This window comes from Peromyscus leucopus, chromosome 6, assembly GCF_004664715.2.
Source record: "Peromyscus leucopus breed LL Stock chromosome 6, UCI_PerLeu_2.1, whole genome shotgun sequence".
Classification (NCBI taxonomy): Eukaryota; Metazoa; Chordata; class Mammalia; order Rodentia; family Cricetidae; genus Peromyscus; species Peromyscus leucopus.
In genome coordinates, this window is record NC_051068.1 from 56,706,596 (window position 1) to 56,726,406 (window position 19,811).

The following is a 19,811-nucleotide window of genomic DNA, read 5'->3' on the forward strand; positions in this document are numbered from 1 at the left end:
GATGTCCCGTCATCTTTTCTTTTCCCTTTCTCCCTTTCTGTTTGAATAAGAACATGATTTGAGGTCTTGGCTTTTCTTTTGCCCAAGTTTGTTATGATTACCTCAAGGCATATCATTTGAGGTTCAACTTTCTTTCAGAGAGATGCACAGGCTCATATTCTCTAGGGCAGGACATATGTGTGCAGAGGGAAGTGCCTAACATGATGTCACCTAGGAGATATAAAGGGCTTTCAGCAGCAGCAGCAGCTGTGAAATTTTGCCAGTGGCAGATTTCATGAGAAAGGCTCCAATTTCTTTTAAACAAGAAAATGTCTCAGTGAGCCTGAGTTAGGTGATTGTGGATTAAAACAGAAAATGTAACTTCTCCCATCCACCTCCAGGGGGATAGGCAGGAGAAAAGATATGTTGTCACCAATGTCAGTTGGCTACTCAACTTTGAAAGGCAGGATGATGTTTTTTAGATTCTTATTTTTATCATTCTTTAAATTAATAACAAGTCTCTGTGTGGTTATTTGGGAACTGGCTGGCAGTACAGAAAAGTCTGCTTACATGTACTTGTGTCTGTGTGTGGCTAAGTGTACAAGAGTGGAAGAGCTTGAGGAGACCAGATTGTCAGATCCCCTCAGAGATGGAGTTACAGGTCCTTGTAAGCCACTGACAGGGTGCTGGGAACTGAACTGGGGTCTTCAGCAAGAGCAGTGAATGCTCCTAACCAATGAACCATCTCTCCAGCCCTGATAGGATGATTGAGGCTCTCTTCTCTCTCTCTCTCTCTCTCTCTCTCTCTCTCTCTCTCTCTCTCTCTCTCTCTCTCTCTCTCTCTCTCTCCCCCCCCCTCTCTCTGACACAGGGTCTTATGATGTAGTCTAGGTTGACCTTGAGATCATGATTCTCTACCTCCTGAGTTCAAGGATTATAAGTGTGTCCCACCATGCCTAGCTTCATTGAGTTTTTGATGCTAAAAAGAAATAGACGATCCAATCTGACAAATACAATCAACATTGTTATTGTAAGTGCCTTCTTTTCAAACTGCACACGCATATACTGAATTTCATGGCTGTCTTTGTGATTTACACAGTCATGGGTGAATCATCTATGAAGATTTGTTCTGATTTGTTGTGATTTGGCAAAGGAATCTGTACAATTTTCATCCTTCAGAAGTCCCTTCCATAGTTTACAGTGGCCGAGGTGACAAACTCAAAACTGCTCAGCAAGATATAAAATGTCTTAAAGCAGTGACATACGTTTCTAACACCACTTTCTGCTGCTGTCTCCTCAGATGCTTCCCCACAGCCTACACATGTTCCAGAGCTCCAGTGAGATGCTCTGTGTGGCGCTTCCTCTTGATTATTGTAGTCTTTGCCCTCTGCCCTCTTGAGCTCTTCGATTCCCTGTACCAGGAACTACATAAGGGTTTCTATGACAAGGGTATGCTATTTGCTGCCAAGGTTTGCCCAGCACAGTGTACTCTGCCCTCCTTCAAAGCTAGAGTTTAAATCTAGACCCATCTGACAATCGTTACCTCTTAGAGAACAGGCTAGTTTTGGCCTTGTAGATCTGAGTTTTCAGGCAAGTGTTTGCCATGGGATTAGGCAGGCTTTAGGCAGGGCTAATTATCAACCTTGCTCATTCTCCGCCTTGTTTATGAGTCTAGACAGACTCTGGTTCTGCATTGAGGCTGTGTGTAGTCCACGATGACTACTGGTTACGAATGCGGAGTCTGCACCTGAGGCCACTGTTGATTATGACTTTCGGAAACTGTCCTCTGATATTTAGGTGGTGATTTCTAGTGGGATAAAATTAGAACAATATGGATCACTAACTTTTGTTTTAATGGCTAGACAATGTCTTTGGGTCATCTCGTCACATTTCTCCCTGTTATTGAGAGTGATTTCCTATGCACTGATAAGATTTGATTGTCATGTACCAGGACTTCCCATCACAGGGCCCAGGTCTAAAGACCTATTGAGAGTTAGGTGCACATTTAGTGAATGATTGGTAGCACATGTCAAAAATGTTTCAAGCTACTCATTACAGAAGAAGTTTGGAGTTTTCAGTGGCCCATATGCTACAGGACTGTTTCCTGATAAGCTTTCTGTTTACCACATTCCCTTTACCTGCCTATGTAAAGGAAGCTATCTAACACTGTCCCTAACATTCTATCTTAATTCTTTAATTTTTTTTGAGACAGGGTTTCTTTGTGCAGCCCTGGCTGTCCTGCAACTTGCTCTGTAGATCAGGCTGGGCTTGAACTCAGAAACCCGGCCTGCCTCTGCCTCCCAAGTGTTGGGATTAAAGGTGTGTACCACCCCTGCCTGGCTTAATTCTTTAATTTTTTGAAAATGATTTCTCTCTCTCTCTCTCTCTCTCTCTCTCTCTCTCTCTCTCTCTCTCTCTCTCTCTCTCTCTCTCTCTCTATCTCTCTCCCTCCCTCCCTCCCTCCCTCCCCCCTCTCTCTCTGCACAGATATGTGTGGGTGCTTTCAGACTTTAGAGTCAGAAGAGGGTGTCAGATCCCTTGGAGCTGGCGACACAGATGGTTGTGAGCTGTCCAAAGTAGATGCTGGAAACTGAACTCCAGTCCTCTGGAAGAGCAATATGTATTTCTAACTGTTCTCTTAGGCTTCTGTATGCTTTAATTTTTGTATGAAAGACTCAGTAATTCAGTGTTTGGCCTAAATAATTGTCAAAACGTGTAGCCACATCCACTACAGGTTATTCCCAGACTAAAACAGACAATGATCTGAAGGGTTCACTGATGGCTCGTATTATCTTATTCTGACCACCAATCATCATAAGGCTTTAGGTTCATCATATAATTTCTTTGATGGCTTTGTAATTGTGCTATTGGCATTTAAAGGGGGCATTAAAATATTTTGAATGTATCTCTCCCTTCCATCATTGTGGATAGGAATCTTATCCATGGCAGTGCTGTATTTCCTTATGGGTCCAGGATAACCCTTCAGCGTCAGCTTCAGAAGAATTATATCTTTGAGTCTTGTGGTTCCTCAATCTGAGCCATCTGGGAAACTTAATGACAGATATTCTGTCACCTTGAAGCAATACAACAGAACAGTGTAGGTTATATTTTACTTACTAATTTTACCCTCGTCTTACTCTCTGTCTAAAGCTATGTTTCCTTTATCTAACTTATCTCAAGTATTTATTTCACATTTACTTTTATAAGCTATCTGAATTGTTTTGTGATCCATGTTACATATAAATACTGTTTGGAAAGAAGAAATTAATATTTCTTAAATATATCAACACCATATATATAAGTAATACAAAGTAAAACTGGAAAAGAGCATTCTAAATACATACTTAGTTAAACTTACAATTCATCTAGTTTCTGGAGGTGTGTAAATGCATGCTCATTTAAGTGATTAATTTTGTTTTTCCTCATTACCCTGGAAGTAAAAAGAAAAGCACATGTTAACATGTCAACACGATTATCACATGGATTACTAAATGTAACTCCTACAAAGAAACCATAAAGATAATGAATATAGAGTGCACTTTCATATCAGAATGTTTTGAATAGTATGATATTATTCAATTTATTTATTTTGAAAACATGGTCTCAACTATGCAGCCATGGCTGGCCTCAAACTCACGCCTGGCCTTTCTGCTTCAGTCTCTTCACTTCATCACCCAGCTTCAATTCGACTTTATTCCTAAATTTCATAAATCTTTTAACAGGGACAATACAAAAAATGTAATTTAGATTTGTAATTAGAAATGAAGAAGGACTTTGAAAGGAATAGGGAATCCTCACCTCTTCTGAACAAAAACTGAGTTTCATGCAGCTATGAGCATAGGAATTGTTTTAGACTTATCTCCTCAGTCTGCAAAGTGTGTCTGTCTAACAAAAGGCCCCATGCACCACAGAGCTCTTATTTGCTAGTGGATAGAATTAGGATTGAGCTGCCTGAGAAAGAATGGTCTGAATGGACCAATTCAACGTCTCTTTAGTTTGGAAATATATTAGACTGTAGTACTTGTTCTTGACTGCGTGTGTGTGTGTGTGTGTGTGTGTGTGTGTGTGTGTGTGTGTGTGAGAGAGAGAGAGAGAGAGAGAGAGAGAGAGAGAGAGAGAGAGAGAGAGAGAGAGAAGGGGGGAGAGGGAGAGGGAGAGAGAGAGAGGGACAGGGACAGGGACAGGGAGAGAGAGGGAGAGGATCTCATACATTCTGGGCACTTGCTGTACAGCTGATCCACATCCTCTCCCCTCTTCACTGATGTCTGTGTTGTCTATTAGCATAAATGATTAATTTGGGAAATTTCAAAGGGCTTCCAGTTGTTTTTGAACCTATTCTTTTATTTAAAAACTTTTTAGCTTAGCATATAGGATAATGGGATTCATTATGGCATTTTCATGCACACATGCCATAATACTCTATTTTTCTTCACACCGTGACCCCTCTGTCCTCCTCCATCCACTTGCCTCACTCTTGCTTGTTCCTCTCCTCTACACAAATGGTCCTTCATTTTGCTTTGATGTCACATGCGTGCTATTACTGTCTTTGCTCTTCTCCCCATACCCTTAAGATCTCTTCTTCCTCCTCCCCATGGTCCCCTTCCTACTTTCATAACACACACACACACACACACACACACACACACACACACACACACACTTCACAAATGCAATTTAGATTCCATTTATGAGAGAAAGCGTGTACTGTTTGTCTTTATGAGTCTGAGAGGACTCCACTCACAGGCAGGGTGTGCATGTGTGACTTGGGGGTACACACACACACACACACACACACACACAGATGAGGAAAGGAGTCACACCTGCCTACTTCTGCACATTCTCAGGCTGGGTTCTACCCACTTAAAAGATTCATTTGGGGTTGGAGATTTAGCTCAGTGGTAGAGTGCTTGCCGAGCAAGCGCAAGGCCCTGGGTTCGATCCTCAGCTCAAAAAAGAAAAAAAAAAAAAAGAAAAGAAAAGAAAAGAAAAAGATTCATTTGGTTTGTAAGAAGAGTCGACATTACTTAAAAAAAGGATAGTACTTACAAAACAGTTAAATTATTGCAGGAAATAAAAGTCAAATTTCTTAAATTATGAATATGGTTGCCTTCAAAATCCCTAGAACATAAAAAGAAAACACAATCAAATTAAATTCATAGACAGAAATAAATTGGCTAAGGATTACCTGCTATCTAGTAAAATATCTTTCCTTACATTCTGTTTACAATAATTTGTACAGCAATTGAATTTACATATGTATATATATATATATATATATATGCTATATACATGTAGTATTATTGTCTGTCTTCTGTATCACTAGCAAAAGTAATATGAGGTCCTGGGTTCAATTCCCAGTACCAAGGAGTAAAAATGTTTTGAGTCATATCTTTATCATGTGTCCACAATGACATGGATATTATTACAAGAAATTGAAGAAAAAGAGAAATACCTAATTTACAGATATTTAGTAGTCAAGCAAATTAAACATTTGTCCAGAGGTGCAAGGTGCTTCCATCAGCAGAAATGAAACTATAGGATCCAATTAGACTGCAGAGGCTGTGGCTGTGCAGACAATATTCATTCCTTTATGTATCTTAATAATTAAAAAATTTAATTAAAATATAATTACACCATTTTCCTTTTCATTTTCTTCCTCTAATCTCTCCCATCCTTACTTACTCCCTCTCAAATGCCTGGTCTCTTTTTCTTTGATTATTATTTTTACATATATTATATATTATTTTTACATATATATACATACACACACACATATATACACATACATAAATATATAAAAACAGTCTGTTTAGTGTTGTTTGTATATATATGATTTCAGAGCTGACCACTTGGTGTTGGGTAACCGGTTAGGTGCTCGTCACTGGGGAAGACTAATTCTCCCTCTCTCAGAAGTCATTAGCTGCCTGTACTTCCTCATTAAGGGATGGGACCCGGTGAGATTTCCCCCTGTGGTTTTAGCTTGTCTATTAATGTTATCATTATTCGAGTCTTGGTTAGGTGGCCGTATTGCTGTGGTATCATGGGTATAGCTTCCTATCTATTCTAGGAGACACATCCTCGTTCCTTGTTCTTCTGGTTCTACAATCTGCCCCCCGACCCCGGTTAGTTGTTCTCTGCATCTTGACAGCTGTGGTTTTCTGTCATGGTCTCTATCACACACTATCCAGTTCCTGTCTCCCTCTCTTAAAAGGTCCGGGAAAGATTCCGGACAGCTTGCCACTGCTGGGAGCCGTCGGGATTGCCTCTCCAGCAGGGGGCGCTGTGTAGACGTTCCCCTTGAGTGCTTGTGCCGCGTGGAGAGGTCACCACAAGAACTCTCACCACAGCGACGAGTGCTGAGGATCAAGGGCAAGGCTTTGGACACACGAAGCTCGTGCCCTACCACCGAGCTGTGTCCCCAGCTGGGGTTGTTCTCACACGGCCCCTCTTCTTTGACCCCAGCAGCAGGTGCATGGTAGAAGTTTGCAGAGTGATATACTGCCTTGGACGCTGCCCTAAGGGCATCACACACTTAGTTGAATGGTTGCCAGACGGCATGAAGTTACTTAGAAGCAATAGTGATTTATGCGCGACAGACGTGTGGGAGAGCTACCAAAACCTCCAAGGAAAAGTAGGAAAACTCTAGAGAAAAGCCGGTGTCCTGCCGGCTCCAGGGGGACTGTCAGCCTTGCTTTGGGACCTGCACCGAAGTTGACATTGACAGCGTGAAATATATATGAAAGACTGGGAATGAAGGGATCTAAAAATTGAGTACATTGAAGAAGAAGGTGTATTTATGATGGAGAGTAGCCTCAGAAGTCAGGCTGTGGAATGAGCAGCAGACTAACCCTGTAGAGGCCAAGTCTTCGCTCTACAAAAGTGGCTGCTAAATGCTTAGAGTCTTGCCTTGGTTCGGGCTTTTGGACCTTGTTCCTTTTATTGTATTGCCAAGGGTTAAATCATGAACCTACCACCAGGTGGCAGTGCTCTCTGAAGAATCCGCGAATACTCATTAAGTGTTGCCTGCAGCAGCTCCCACCTCTGCAATCTCAGCACTGGGGAGACTGGGACAGGAGGATACCTGTGAGTGAGTTCAAGGCCAGCCTGGGCTACATAATGAAACCTTGTCTTAAAAACCTTAGTATCAATTCATATATATATATGATATTGCGAGGAGGGTGCTTGGGACTCAACCCTGTGCACTAAGTAAGCGCTCAACCATCCAGCTGAACCTCCCGTCTCTTTAATTGCTGATGGCTTGGGTAAGTATTGCTCGGCTGTGTTCCATCACTAAATCAGAACTGCAATGGCTGTTAGAGGACCAAGCTTCAATTACAAGGAAGGCCATTGACTCGTACAGAAAGAGCTGGGCTGTCACACTGACGTGCCTCTGGACTTAGGAATGCTTGCTTCCCTGGTGGGATTCTAAATGAGCACGTGTCAAACCTGTCCTGTGTTCTCGCTGACCCCTTTCTCTTCTGTTGCAATCGGGTTCACAGTCGTCACGACTCACAAAGATGGTGTTTCTCACGATCTTCCTGTCCTTGTGATTGGACGCTTCTAGTTTGCTGTGAACTTGGATACCAAGCAATCCGCTTTTGAAAATTTCTTACAGAACAAGAAGTAGAGGGGGTTTTTCTGATTCTGGTGGGTAGTGTGTTGATTGAACTTTTAAATAGTAATTTTGGTCATTTCTTAATAAAGCAAGACAAAACAAACCCCTTTAGTCCATTTTTTAAAATAACAGGGCCCCACTCCATACCCCAGGCTAGCTTTGAACTTGTGGTGATTCTCCTTCCTCAGCCTTTTGCTTTAGCCTTCTAGGACTACAGGTGCGAGCCACCACACCTGACCAAATCTATGTCCTAAACTGGCAAATTTACTGGATGATTACACTCTAAGTGGAGTGATATTTGTTACTAGGCAAAGCCATTGTGCCGACACATCACACAGAACCTCTAGGGGACTGTCTCAAAACATCTCACAGCCCCATCCTCTTGTGATCAGTGCCAAGCCACGCATTCTCATCGCTCAGAATTTAGGGATAAGCTAAAATGGCCTAGCTCTCTGCATCAACTTGGTAGGTGAGTGAACTGGCAGCGGGAAAAGGAAGTGTGATGCAGACCATGTGATGTCCCTTCTGTCTTCCTTCTTCCTGGCTCCAAAATGTTTTTTCTCTTTCTGATATTTCATTTTGGTGAAGGTGTAGAGAAGCTAGTCAATGAGTATGTTTAATATAAAGATACAACAAAATAAGGCAAAGAAACTTGATACACTAGCCACCTGGCACCGAGGACCCCTGGTGTCTAATATGAGTTAGTCAAATTCAGAAAATGTAGCATATATATATATATACATATACACACACACACACACACACACACACACACACACATATATATATATATATATATATGAGAGATAGATAGATAGATAGATAGATAGATAGATAGAGAGTAACTTACAGCCAGTGGAGCCGGGGCATGTGCTGACAGAGGGGTTTGTCAGGCAAACGGGTGAGGGCATTATTCATCAGCACTCTAAAAAGAAAGAAAGCACCCAAATCACATTTTCTGCTTCTTCTCTATCTCTAGGCAAACCCAGTTATCACTACTCTTCAGAAACAGCTAGAATCTCACACTGCAAATCTTCCCACCGCGTTCTCTCTATACACTCTGAAGTACTGAAATGCTTTGGTAGGAAGGACATGTCTCCCCACAGCAGATCTCACACAGGGAGCAGCAAGGCTAGCCTGCAGGCAGAAGCTTGTGCCCATCCATCAGCAGGGGCTGTGCAGAGGAGGGGACCTTTGTGTGCGGCTTTTCCTTTGCTGGAGTTGCTGCAGGGGAGGGATGGTGCTAAGGAGTACTTCAGCGCAGTACAGCAGGGAGACTGTGCTCAGTGTTGGTGGGCTCGGAGAACATTGTTACAAAATGGTCAGACCTGTAAGTAGCCTTAGAGAATATGGGCAAGGTGGTTTTCAGTCAAGAAAGCTTCTTTTAAGATTTAATAATTACAAATTTAATGCTACTATGCTTAAAGTTTTTTTTATTTCCGTCTCTTTCTTCAATTGGAATACTTTAAAGTTTTTATTGCATTGATCTAATTCTCTCTCTCTCTCTCCTCTCTCTCTCTCCTCTCTCTCTCTCTCTCTCTCTCTCTCTCTCTCTCTCTCTCTCTCTCTCTCTCTCTCTCTGCATGCCAGTTTTCATGTAGAGTTGATAGCCTGCAGGAGTCGGTCTTTCTATCACGTAGGTCCCGGGGATTGAACCATATTATCTCCCTGTTAGTTTTATTTGAGGACTTACAAGAGAATAAGAGAATTCAGTCCATAAAATGTGAGTGGGGAAATTCGGCTGAGGTGATTGTCTTCCATTATCCTGTCAGTAGGAAGAGAGCAGAGTGACATACGTATTTTCAGAACATTAAAACTGATACAGGGGAGCGCCACACAAATGAAACATACAGCCATTCCAGTCTGTGGAGATCTTCAAAGACTCCTGGCTTCAGGAAGCTTATTCTGTTGTGGCTGAGGTACCTGGAGGAGACATAAGAGCAGTGAGTTTATTCTTTGTGATGTTTTGCAAGAAGGAAGGTAACGATGACCCTTCCTAAATTCTCTCCTCTACCAGACTCACCACAGCACTTCCAGCCTTTGGCCTTCTCAGGGCCAGTCTCACTTCTTGTGTCAAATTTAGCTTTAATTTCCCATAACTGGCTAATGAGTTGTCCATGTTTTAATGACCTACTCTGCTGTCATCTGGATAGGTACACATGGGTCAAAGGCTTTGCTTCCAGGGGGTACTGTGGGGAGGGGCTGAAGACCTTTAAGGGAATAAGGCCCTGTGGGAATCCTCAGGTCATTGGGGATGTGCTCTTCCACAGTGCCCTTGAAGAATGTCTTTCTCTTCCTTACTTCCCAGCCATGAGGTAGGTGAGTGCTCTACCACGCGTTCCCAGCAGCTTATGCTGCCTCAATCACAGGTTCAAAGTAACGGAGTCAGTCGATCACAAACAAGCCTCAGAGAGCGTGAGCCAAAACCATTTTCTCTTTATAAGTTAATTATCTCAAGAATTCTGTTAGAGTGACAGAGAACTACCCGAATGGGATAGTTGTGGCAGGTATATCAGCCCACTCTTGGGAGGACATTGAATCTGGAGAGGCAGGGCAGGGATGCGAACAGGTAACTAGGCAACACACAAAAACCAGAGAGGGATGTGTACAACGTCCGGTTACTCTTCCATTTGCAGAATGCATCTGCTCTGTAAAGATGGGACACCGGAGACAGAAAGGAGGCACAGTTCCGAAGCCTCGTGGATGAAGACACGGTGTTCACTAGGCGAAGACGTGGCAGGGGTGCCCTTAGGCAGGGGAAACAGCATATGTAAAAGCAACGAGGACAAGAGAGGAAGGGGTTAAGAGAGGGCTAGAAATTTCAGTGTGCCATCATCTCACAGCGAGTGGCACTTTTAGGAGGCGTGGCTTTGCTGGAGGAAGTGTGTCACTGTGGAGAAGGGCTTTGAGGTCTCTTTTGCTCAAGCTTCCCTCAACGTGACTTTCAGTTGACTTCTTGTTGTCTGATAAAGCCAAGATGTAGCCAGCACCACGTCTGCCTGCACGCTGCCATGCTCCTCACCACGCTCCCTGCCATGATGGTGATGGACTGAACCTCTGAAACTGTAAGCGAGCCACCCCAGTGAAATGTTTTCTTTATAAGAGTTGCCCGTGGTCGTGGTGTCTTTTTACGGCAATAAAAACCCTAACTAAGACACTCACCATGGCAGGACCCTGGGAATGAACTTGGGATCTGGAGGGGGCTGTGCTGGTAAAAGGCCATGATATGGTTTATTAATGAGTCTGACTCTTTTTGTCTACCCACCTTCGCCTCCCTCCCTGCAAAGCAAGCCAGTGCCATTATACTGTGTTGACGTCTTTTTGCCACGTGTGTTTATATCTCAGTCTCCTCAGTGAGGGAATCTTTGCCTTGAGTCTGTTACTAATATTTGGTTTCTGACTCTTCTATTGACTGTCACCAGTGTGGCCTGGAGCAAACACTTCCTTCTGGTGAGCTCTAGCTTCCTCTGTCTAAGACGTGCATTCAGTTCCTCCCTCACAGGGTTACAGTCACACTGGAGACAGGTCATGCCATCTGAGCTCTGCACGAATCACTCACTGTTAGAACACTGTTTCGGCCACATCTCTGCTCATGATTCATTTGCAAGCACTTGTTGAAGTTTCGCTTGCCCGGATAAATGGAACACATTGGCATCTCTCCATTATTATTATTATTGTTATTATTACTATTATTATTATTATTATTATTGAAAAGGCAGGGTCTCATCTAGACAAGGCTGGCCTCCAACTTCTGAGGCTTGCTTTGAACTCTGACCCACCTCCCTCTGCCTCCCAAGTGCTGGGACTGTAGGAGTGCATCACCACACCTGGCTTTAAGTGGTACTGGAGATCAAAACCAGAACTTTGTGTGTGTTAGGCAAGCACTCTGTCATCCCCAGCTCCTCACTTTAAAAAAATCCCCCCTTTTAAAAAAATTTTCTCATATTTAATAGTTGACAACCTGCAAAAATTCTGCCAGGAATCTGACTTTTATTTACTTATTTATTATTTTTTTCCCCAGGTTTGACTTTCACTTGTTTGTCTTTTAGGTCAAGCCACTTCCTTCTCTGCTTTGCTGGCCTGAATGCCGGGCAGGCAAAGAAGACCTAAGAAATAGCTTTTGCACATCCATGAACACCTCAGGGCTCTGTCATGGATCAACGCCCATCCCCTAAGTACAAGGCAATGGATCCACCCTTGCACCTCACCCACATCTCTACTGTCCAGTCCTCTTTATTTCTCAGAGGCCCCCTGCATCACTCTAGATCAGAAATGGTCACTTCTCACAGAGTACCTGCGACGCGGACCTTGAGTGTCAACTTGATTGGATTGAGGAGCATGTAGGAGACCAGTAAAGAACACTGACTGTGAAGGGTCTTACTGAGAGGATTAACTCTGGGGGAGGGGAGAATCCCCAGGGATGTGGGTTGCAGCATGCTGCCTGCAAAGCTGGGCTTCTGAAACCACAAGCCATGTGGAATCTCCTCCCCTCTAGGTCGTTTCTGTCAGGCATTTGCCACAGTGAGGGAGGTCTGACTGGCAAAGATCTATGACAGCAGAGCTGGTGTGAGCAACATGAGTTTCGACGTAAGTACTAATACTATGGTATTGCTTTCTCTCCAGACAACGAGAGGCTTGATGCCCTCCAGAACAGCTGAGGGAGCCCTGACTTTCTTGGGTAGCAAGCAGCTCCTTAAAGACAGTATGTCTGACCCACTGTCCTGTGTCCCAGAGACATCTACCTGAAGACTTGCCCAATAAAGGATGGGATGAATACTTTTATGCACGAACAAAAGCACGTATTCCGTGACATTTAAGAAAACTAGAGATAATGTGGAGTTGTTAACAGTCACACAATAGTCTGGTGCCAAGGAACAAGTGGGAAGAGATGGAGCCTTAAAAACTTCCTTGCCTGCTCCGTTCTGCCTTTCAAGAATGTCTCCTATATCTTAAACAGGAAGCCAAGCTGATGCTGTGAGCCAGGTGAGAATGAGCGGAATGCTGAGAACACCGGGCAGCAGGTTCGGAACAGAAGCAGGGAGGGGCTAAGGTGCCCAGGACCATTTGCTACCAATTGCCAGGTGTTCTTGACTCGGTACCACACTTTGGTACCATAGACTAAAAATATGATAGACACAGATTGGTAGGATAAAGGCAGAGAATGAGGTAGGATGAAGATAAATAAGCAGGGTTGGTGAGATGGCCCAGCAGGTCAGTAGTGCTTGCTAAAAAACCCGGTGACCTGTGTTCAATCCCCAGGACCCACATGTTAGAAGGAGAAAACTGAGGTGGTCCTCTGACCTCCACACTAGCCATGTCCTGCCTGTGCAGTGTCCTGCCCCTACCAGGAAAGAATGGAAGAAAACTGAAAAGAAGACAACCTAACCCAAAAGGAAGCAGGGAAAATGTAGGGAGACATTAATTTACCCAAGCTTCAGATCTGTTTGCTTAGAAGAGGTTGCTTGGTAAGGACATGGATGAATGTGATGGAATTTCAAAAGCCTATTTTAAAAAAGATTCCCTGGGCTGGAGAGATGGCTCAGTGGGTATGATCATTTGCTGCTCTTCCAGAGGACCTGGGTTTGATTCTCCGCATCCACATGGTAATTTACAACCTTGGCTGTTACTCCAATCTCAGGGAGCTTGACACCCTTTTCTGCCATTTTCAGGCACTGAATGCACAAGGTGCACAGACATACAGACAAGCAAAATGTCCATATACATAATTTAAGAGGAAAATGGCTTTCCATGACACACAATTCGACACCCACTAGGATAGTTAGTATTGAAACAACCCTTCAAGCCGTGAGAGAATGAGTGTGGCTGAGGACGGTGGACACTAGAACGCTTATGTGCGATTGGTGGGAGATTAAAACAGTGCAGCCCCAAGCAAGGGTTTTAGAAGATAGTGTCATCAAGGAATAAAGGAGAAGTTAGAACAGGAGTGAAGGGATGAGAGTGGGAGAGCAGGAGGCGTGAAATGGGGGATGGAGGTCCGGGTACAGAACGAAGTGTGGGGAGGAGTGACTAACACTAAGGGCTTTTGAAAATCCATGAGGAAACCTTATGTATACACACACACACACACACACACACACACACACACACACACACACATAGTTTGAATGGAGTCACCACATGATGGAAGAAGATAATGCCCCAACTAGACATCGTATGGTACCAAGTAACCCCACCATTATCAGGAATGAGTTACATTTTTGGGGGTGGTCTTTAGCCAAAGGGGTCCCATAGACCTCTCCAAACACTATAGGCTATTGTCAGTGCTATTCCTTAGCCTCCACAACTTGACATGAAGACCCTATTGCTGGAAACAGCATACTAATGGAATAGAACATGAAGAAATCCAGCTGGTACTCAACTGGAAACTTCATCCCTGCTAGATGGCATTGATAGTGATAGAAGTTTCTATACCTGCTACAGAAAGAGAAAAACAGTCATCAACCTTACCAAGCTATGAACCTTGACAGCTGTGATAACAACATGACTGCAAGATATGCTCACGGGTGTAGCCCATCATTTTTTGATTAGATTTAAGGCCGGATCCATGCGAGGCAACCCACAGGTGATAGCATTAATGGCCAAGAACCTGAGATGAGATAGCTGGTGGGTCTGGGGGAAAGCCTACTACTGTTATTCTGTCAAATGAACATAGAAATACAATGACGCTAATGACATATGGCTATACCTATAGATCAGTGCTTCACTGAACCCTCATTGGAGAAGCTTCTTGCAGTAGGTGGTAATTAACCTGTGGGAGGCCAGCTCCCACCTTTTAAAGGGTCCTACGAGGAGGAGAAGAGAGGAACAAGAAACATTTAGATAGAAAGATAGCGGAGAGGAGACAGACAGAAACACAGGACAGCTTCCGGAGGACCTGGATCAAAATCCACCAGCCCCTTCTGTCTCTTCCAAAGGGCTTTTTATAACAATGCCAAGGGCCAAGGCAAAAGCATATCACAAGTGCAGACCCGTCCAAACACCTGGTAACCACACTCATGGTTCAATCATTACCCTATGCAGCCCTGTTGGGTAAAGCACACTCAGATCTCACTAGGAAACCTCTGTGGGTCTCCACATTAACCCAGAGAGCCACAACTAGACAACATGGGGAGAATGGGAGACTTTGGAGCATTCAGCCCAGAGTGGGTTGCCTTTATTGAACTACACCACTTAAGACCATGGGACTCTACATGGAAGAGGAGGTGAAAAGATTGCAAGGGCCGGAGGTGGAGGATGATTTTAAGGAAGCAGCATACACAAGACCTGCACAAGTGTGAGTCAGACAAGCTCCCAGCACAGAGGAGTGGAAATGGGTACTGTCTCACCTCTATCCAAGAAGCTCTTTAAAATTGATACCTGCTGGCAAAGGGAAAATCAGTTTTCTTCAATGGAGTGACACCAAGTATATGAGCCTCACTTCAGGGCAGGCATCATGCCCAGAAGTAGTTGGCAAACACTAACTGGACTTCATGTTTTTTTACATTTTTTTTCTTTCATTTTTCTTATTTATTTATTTGAGTTTTTAACTTATTTTACATCACGACCACAGTTTCCCCTCCCTCCTCTCATTCCCTCCCCCTGTGCCCATCCACTCCTCTTCTGTTTCTGTTCAGAAAGGGGCAGGCCTCCATGGGTAACAACAAAATATGGCATATCAAGTTGCAGTAAGACTAAGCACCTCCTCTTGTATTAAGGCTGGACAAGTTAATCCAGTGTGAGGAATAGGTTCTCAAGAGCCAGTCAAAGCATTAGGGACAGTACCTGCTTTCATTATTAGGAGTCCCATAAGTAGACCAAGCCACACAACTGTCACATATATGTAGAGGGCTGAAGTTGGTCCCATGCAGGTTCCCTGGCTGTTGGTTCAGATTCTGTGAGTTCCTATGAGCCAGGTTAGTTGTTTCTGTGGGTTTTCTTGTGATGTCCTTGACTCCTCTGGCTCCTACAATCCTTCTTCCCTTTCTTAAGGAGGATTCCTCAAACTTGGCCTAATGTTTGGCTTTGGGTCTTTGTATCTGTTTTTATCAGTTACTAGATGAAGGCTCTTTGATGACAATTGGGGTAGTCACCAATCTGATCACAGGAGATGGCCAGTTCAGGTTATGTATCCCCTATTGCTAGGGGTCTTAGCTGGGGTCAACCTTGTAGATTCATGAGCACCAAAATTATACAATGGATAAAAGAAAACATCTTCAACAAATGGGATTGGCATAACTGGATGTCAGCATGTAGATGAATGCAAATATATCTATCACCTTGCACAAAACTGAAGTCCAAGTGGATCAAAGACCTCTACATAAATCCAGTAACACTGAACCTGATAGAAGTGAAAGTGGGAAATAGCCTTGAATGCATTGGCACTGGAGACAACTTCCTGAATAGAACACCAGTAGCACAGACACTAAGACTGACAATGAATGGGACCTCCTGAAACTGAGAAGCTTCTGTAAGGCAAAGGACACTGTCAATAAGATAAAACAGCAGCCCACAGAATGAGAAAAGATCCTCACCAACTCCACATCCAACAGAGGGCTGATCTCCAATATATAAAGAACTCAAGAAACTAAATAGCAAAGTACCAAGCAATCCAATTAAAAGTGGGATACAGACTAAACAGAGAATTCTCAACAGAAGAATCTCAAATGGCTGAGAGACATTCAAGGAATTGATCAACATCCTTAGTCATCAGGGAAATACAAATCAAAATGACTCTGAGATTCCATCTTATACCTGTCAGAATGGCTAAGATCAGAAACACTTATGGAGAGGATGTGGAGTAAGGGGAACACTCCTCCATTGCTGGTGGGGGTGCAAACTTGTTTAGCCACTTTGGAAATCAGTATGACAGTTTCTCAGAAAATTGGGAATCAATCTACCTCAAGACCCAGCAATACCACTTTTGGGCATATACCCAAAGACTGCTCAATCATACCACAAGGGCACTTCTTCAACTATGTTCATAGCAACACTATTTATAATAGCCAGAACCTGGAAGCAACCTAGATGCCCTTCAACTGAAGAATGGATAAAGAAAATGTGGTACATATACAAAATGGAGTATTATTCACCTGTTAAAAACAATGACATTGGGGAATTTGAAGGCAAATGGATGGAATTTGAAAAAAAGAATCATCCTGAGTGAGGTAACCCAGACCCAGAAAGACAAACATGGTATGTACCCACTCATAAGTGGATATTAGATGTAAAGTAAAGAATAACCATGCTACAATCCACAGACCCAGAGAGGCTAGGTAACAAGGAAAGCCCAAGGGGGAGATGCATGGATCTCCCTGGGAAGGGGAAATAGAGGAGATCTCCTGGGTGGACTTGGGGGTGGGTGAGTGGGGATGGGAACTTGAGGGATTGGGTTGTGGGGGTGGATGGAGGGGTAGAGTGCTGAAAGAGGTGATTGAAAAGGGGGGCATTTTGGGGTCAGGTGCAAACCCAATGCAAGGGAAACTCCCATGAATCTACAAGGATGACCCCAGCTAAGACTTTTTTTTCATTTTTTTTTTAAGAGAGAGAAAAAAAATGTGAAGTTGAGTGGGTAGGGAAGGGGATGGATCCAGGAGAAGTTGGGGGCACAAGAAAGAATATGATAAAATATACTACATAAAATTCTCAAAGAATTAAAAAAAATGTTGCTGCTGGAGAAGCAGTACAGTAGCTTCCAGAAGGAAGAAAAAAAAAGCAGGTAGAATCAACACAGGAACAACAATTCTACTCCCTGGCTTAGCGCACTGAAGAGAACTGAAAGCAGGCACTCATGTAAATGTGTGGACTGAGTAATAGTATTACCATAACAGAATAAGATGCAAATTCCCAATTGCCCATGGACAGACGGGTGAATAAACAAAATGTGGTACATATACACACAACAAAATACTATGCAGCCTTGAAAAAGAGAAAATTCCCATACATGCTACAGGGAGGAATGCCAGAGATATTGGGCAAAGTGAGGTAGAAAACAAACCAGATTCCACGGTCAATAGCTTTACTCTTTTAAATTTATTATATGTTCGACATTTATTTGCCTAGCACCTCTTGTTCTTGGGTTACAGGCACACAACCACCAGGGTTTTTGTTTGTTTTTTGAGACAGAGTTTCTCTGTAGTCCTGGCTGTTCTGTAATTCACTCTGTAGACCAGGCTGTCCTGGAACTCACAGAGATCCACTAGCCTCTGCCTCCCTAGTACTGGGATTAAAGCTGTGCACTACCACCGCCTGGTCCCTCAATCTATTATATGTTAAACGTTTATAAGGTCGGATTTAACATTATAAGTCAGTTGTGGTGCTCATGACTTTAATCCCAGTACTCCACAAGTAGAAGCAGGCAGATCTCTGTGAGTTTAAGGCCACCCTGGTCTACAGAGTGAGTTCCAAGCCAGGAAGCTACACAGTGAGATACTATCTCAAAACCTTGTGAAAATACAAGTGAGCGGTTGTGGGAGACTCTCAGTGTGTGCCTAGCACACACAAGACACCCCCAGCATGAAGGGAAAAGCAGAGCGAGCAGAATCCCCGGGACAGCTGGGGAAGCCCCTCTTCTTCTCTGTCCTCAGGTTCCTCACTTTGACTAAGGTCCTTCAACGGTCACCACTCCTGCTGCCATGGCGGATGTACATGATTGAGTTTGTCTTGGCACAGAAGATCTGCCTGCTTCTACTTAGGCGGCCGCGGCATATCTAATGTCGCCTATGGGCTTTTTCATTTGTTCCCTCCCACACAACCACGTGCTGGGCACTATTAGAGCAAGCACCAGGCAGTAGAGGGAGCTGGCACCCAAGGGCACTCACCTGGCAAGTAAAATCAGGGCTCAGCCTGAACACAGTGTGACCCCGATCCCATGTTCCCAACCCACTATGACACTGTCCATCCAGCACTACATTCAGGCCTCCTGGTACGGACTGTCCTGAGCAGGGGAACTGGTTTGGATTGGGATGGGTTAGCCTGACAGGATGCTGGTGGTCCAGGGAGCCTTTTAGCACTCCCCTCCCTGACCTCCGTGGACCCCATACTTACAGTTTAGTGAGGCTGCGCAGTCCCCTGAAAGCAGAGACGGACACGAAGTGAATCTTATTGTTTTGCAGGCACCTGTGACCAAGAGTAGCCAAAGAGAAAACAACAAAACACTGTCATCAGCTTTGCAAGAGCCCGGCGGATGTCAGCAGTGGTGGTGGCACACACACACACACACACACACACACACACACACACACACACACACACGGGCTGACGGCCTCTGTCAGCTGAGATGGTACATCTTACTGAAAGTATTGTACTGAGATTAGAAACTGACTTGAAAGGAAAGGGAGCCGCAGTGGATCAACTGACTGAAACTGGTATTGTGCTGTTAAATTTGTAATGCGCTTGAGCCAGTTTTTATTTATGAGTATGGGCCCTGGTAGGTTAACTATGCTCCAGGGGATGCCACCCCGCCGAGTATATGGGCAACTCAAACTGGACACGATGGGTCATTAAAGAAACATACACACAGAAAGAGGACACGCAGCTGGGAGGGGTGGGGAGGTGGGGGCGAATCTGGGAGGAGTGTGGGATGAATATGATAAAAATACATCGTATGAAATTCTCAATCAGTAAAAAAAAATATTTAAAAAATTTGAATCTGTAAAGGTACACAGACAGGAGTCAAGTGACCATCTAGAATTTTCTAGAGAGGAACTAATGCAGAGAAGAGCACTCACTGATCACACGGGCCTGAAAGCCAGGCTTTAAAAATTTCCTGTTAGCATTGATTCAGATTTGTAAGTGCTCAAATAGAGTCAGCACTGCCCCCAGCCCCCCCCAAAGTGTTTGTGACATGCTATCCCACAAACCACATTGCACAGCAACACCAAATCTTAGTAAGTTGAATTTTGTTTGGTCAATCTGACATCCTAAACCTTGTTCACAAAAGCACTTGAGACAATTTTCATAAGGGGTTTAAATGGCCAAAGAGTGACATGTAAAGAAAAAAAAAATCAAGACTGGAAGAATATGAAGTAGATTGGACTGTCAAGACAAAAATGCAGGCTTATAGAGTAACCTCGAGTTCTCTGGAAGGTTGGCCTCAGTGGACTGCGTATTAGAAGTCACAGGCCCCAGGACTTAGCTCTCCCGTTCTGGGTACCTGTGCACAGCGGTGCAGCCCTGTGGACACCTGCCCTGGGTTGTGAGGGATGATAAAGGAAAGATG

The 19,811-nt window shown here is 43.9% G+C and overlaps 1 protein-coding gene across 2 annotated transcripts in view; it reads right to left on the reverse strand.

Moving 5' to 3' along the window:
* Positions 1-19,811, reverse strand: part of Rxfp1 (relaxin family peptide receptor 1) — a 125,197-nt gene that overhangs the window by 27,502 nt on the left and 77,884 nt on the right. For both annotated transcript variants that reach the window (XM_028880115.2, XM_028880117.2), the window contains 6 exons: positions 18,638-18,709; positions 9,446-9,517; positions 9,288-9,359; positions 8,445-8,519; positions 5,026-5,097; positions 3,338-3,409 (listed from right to left, as the gene is read on the reverse strand). In XM_028880115.2, coding sequence (XP_028735948.1) covers positions 3,338-3,409; positions 5,026-5,097; positions 8,445-8,519; positions 9,288-9,359; positions 9,446-9,517; positions 18,638-18,709 — 435 coding nt within the window. The remainder of the gene's footprint in view (positions 1-3,337; positions 3,410-5,025; positions 5,098-8,444; positions 8,520-9,287; positions 9,360-9,445; positions 9,518-18,637; positions 18,710-19,811) is intronic.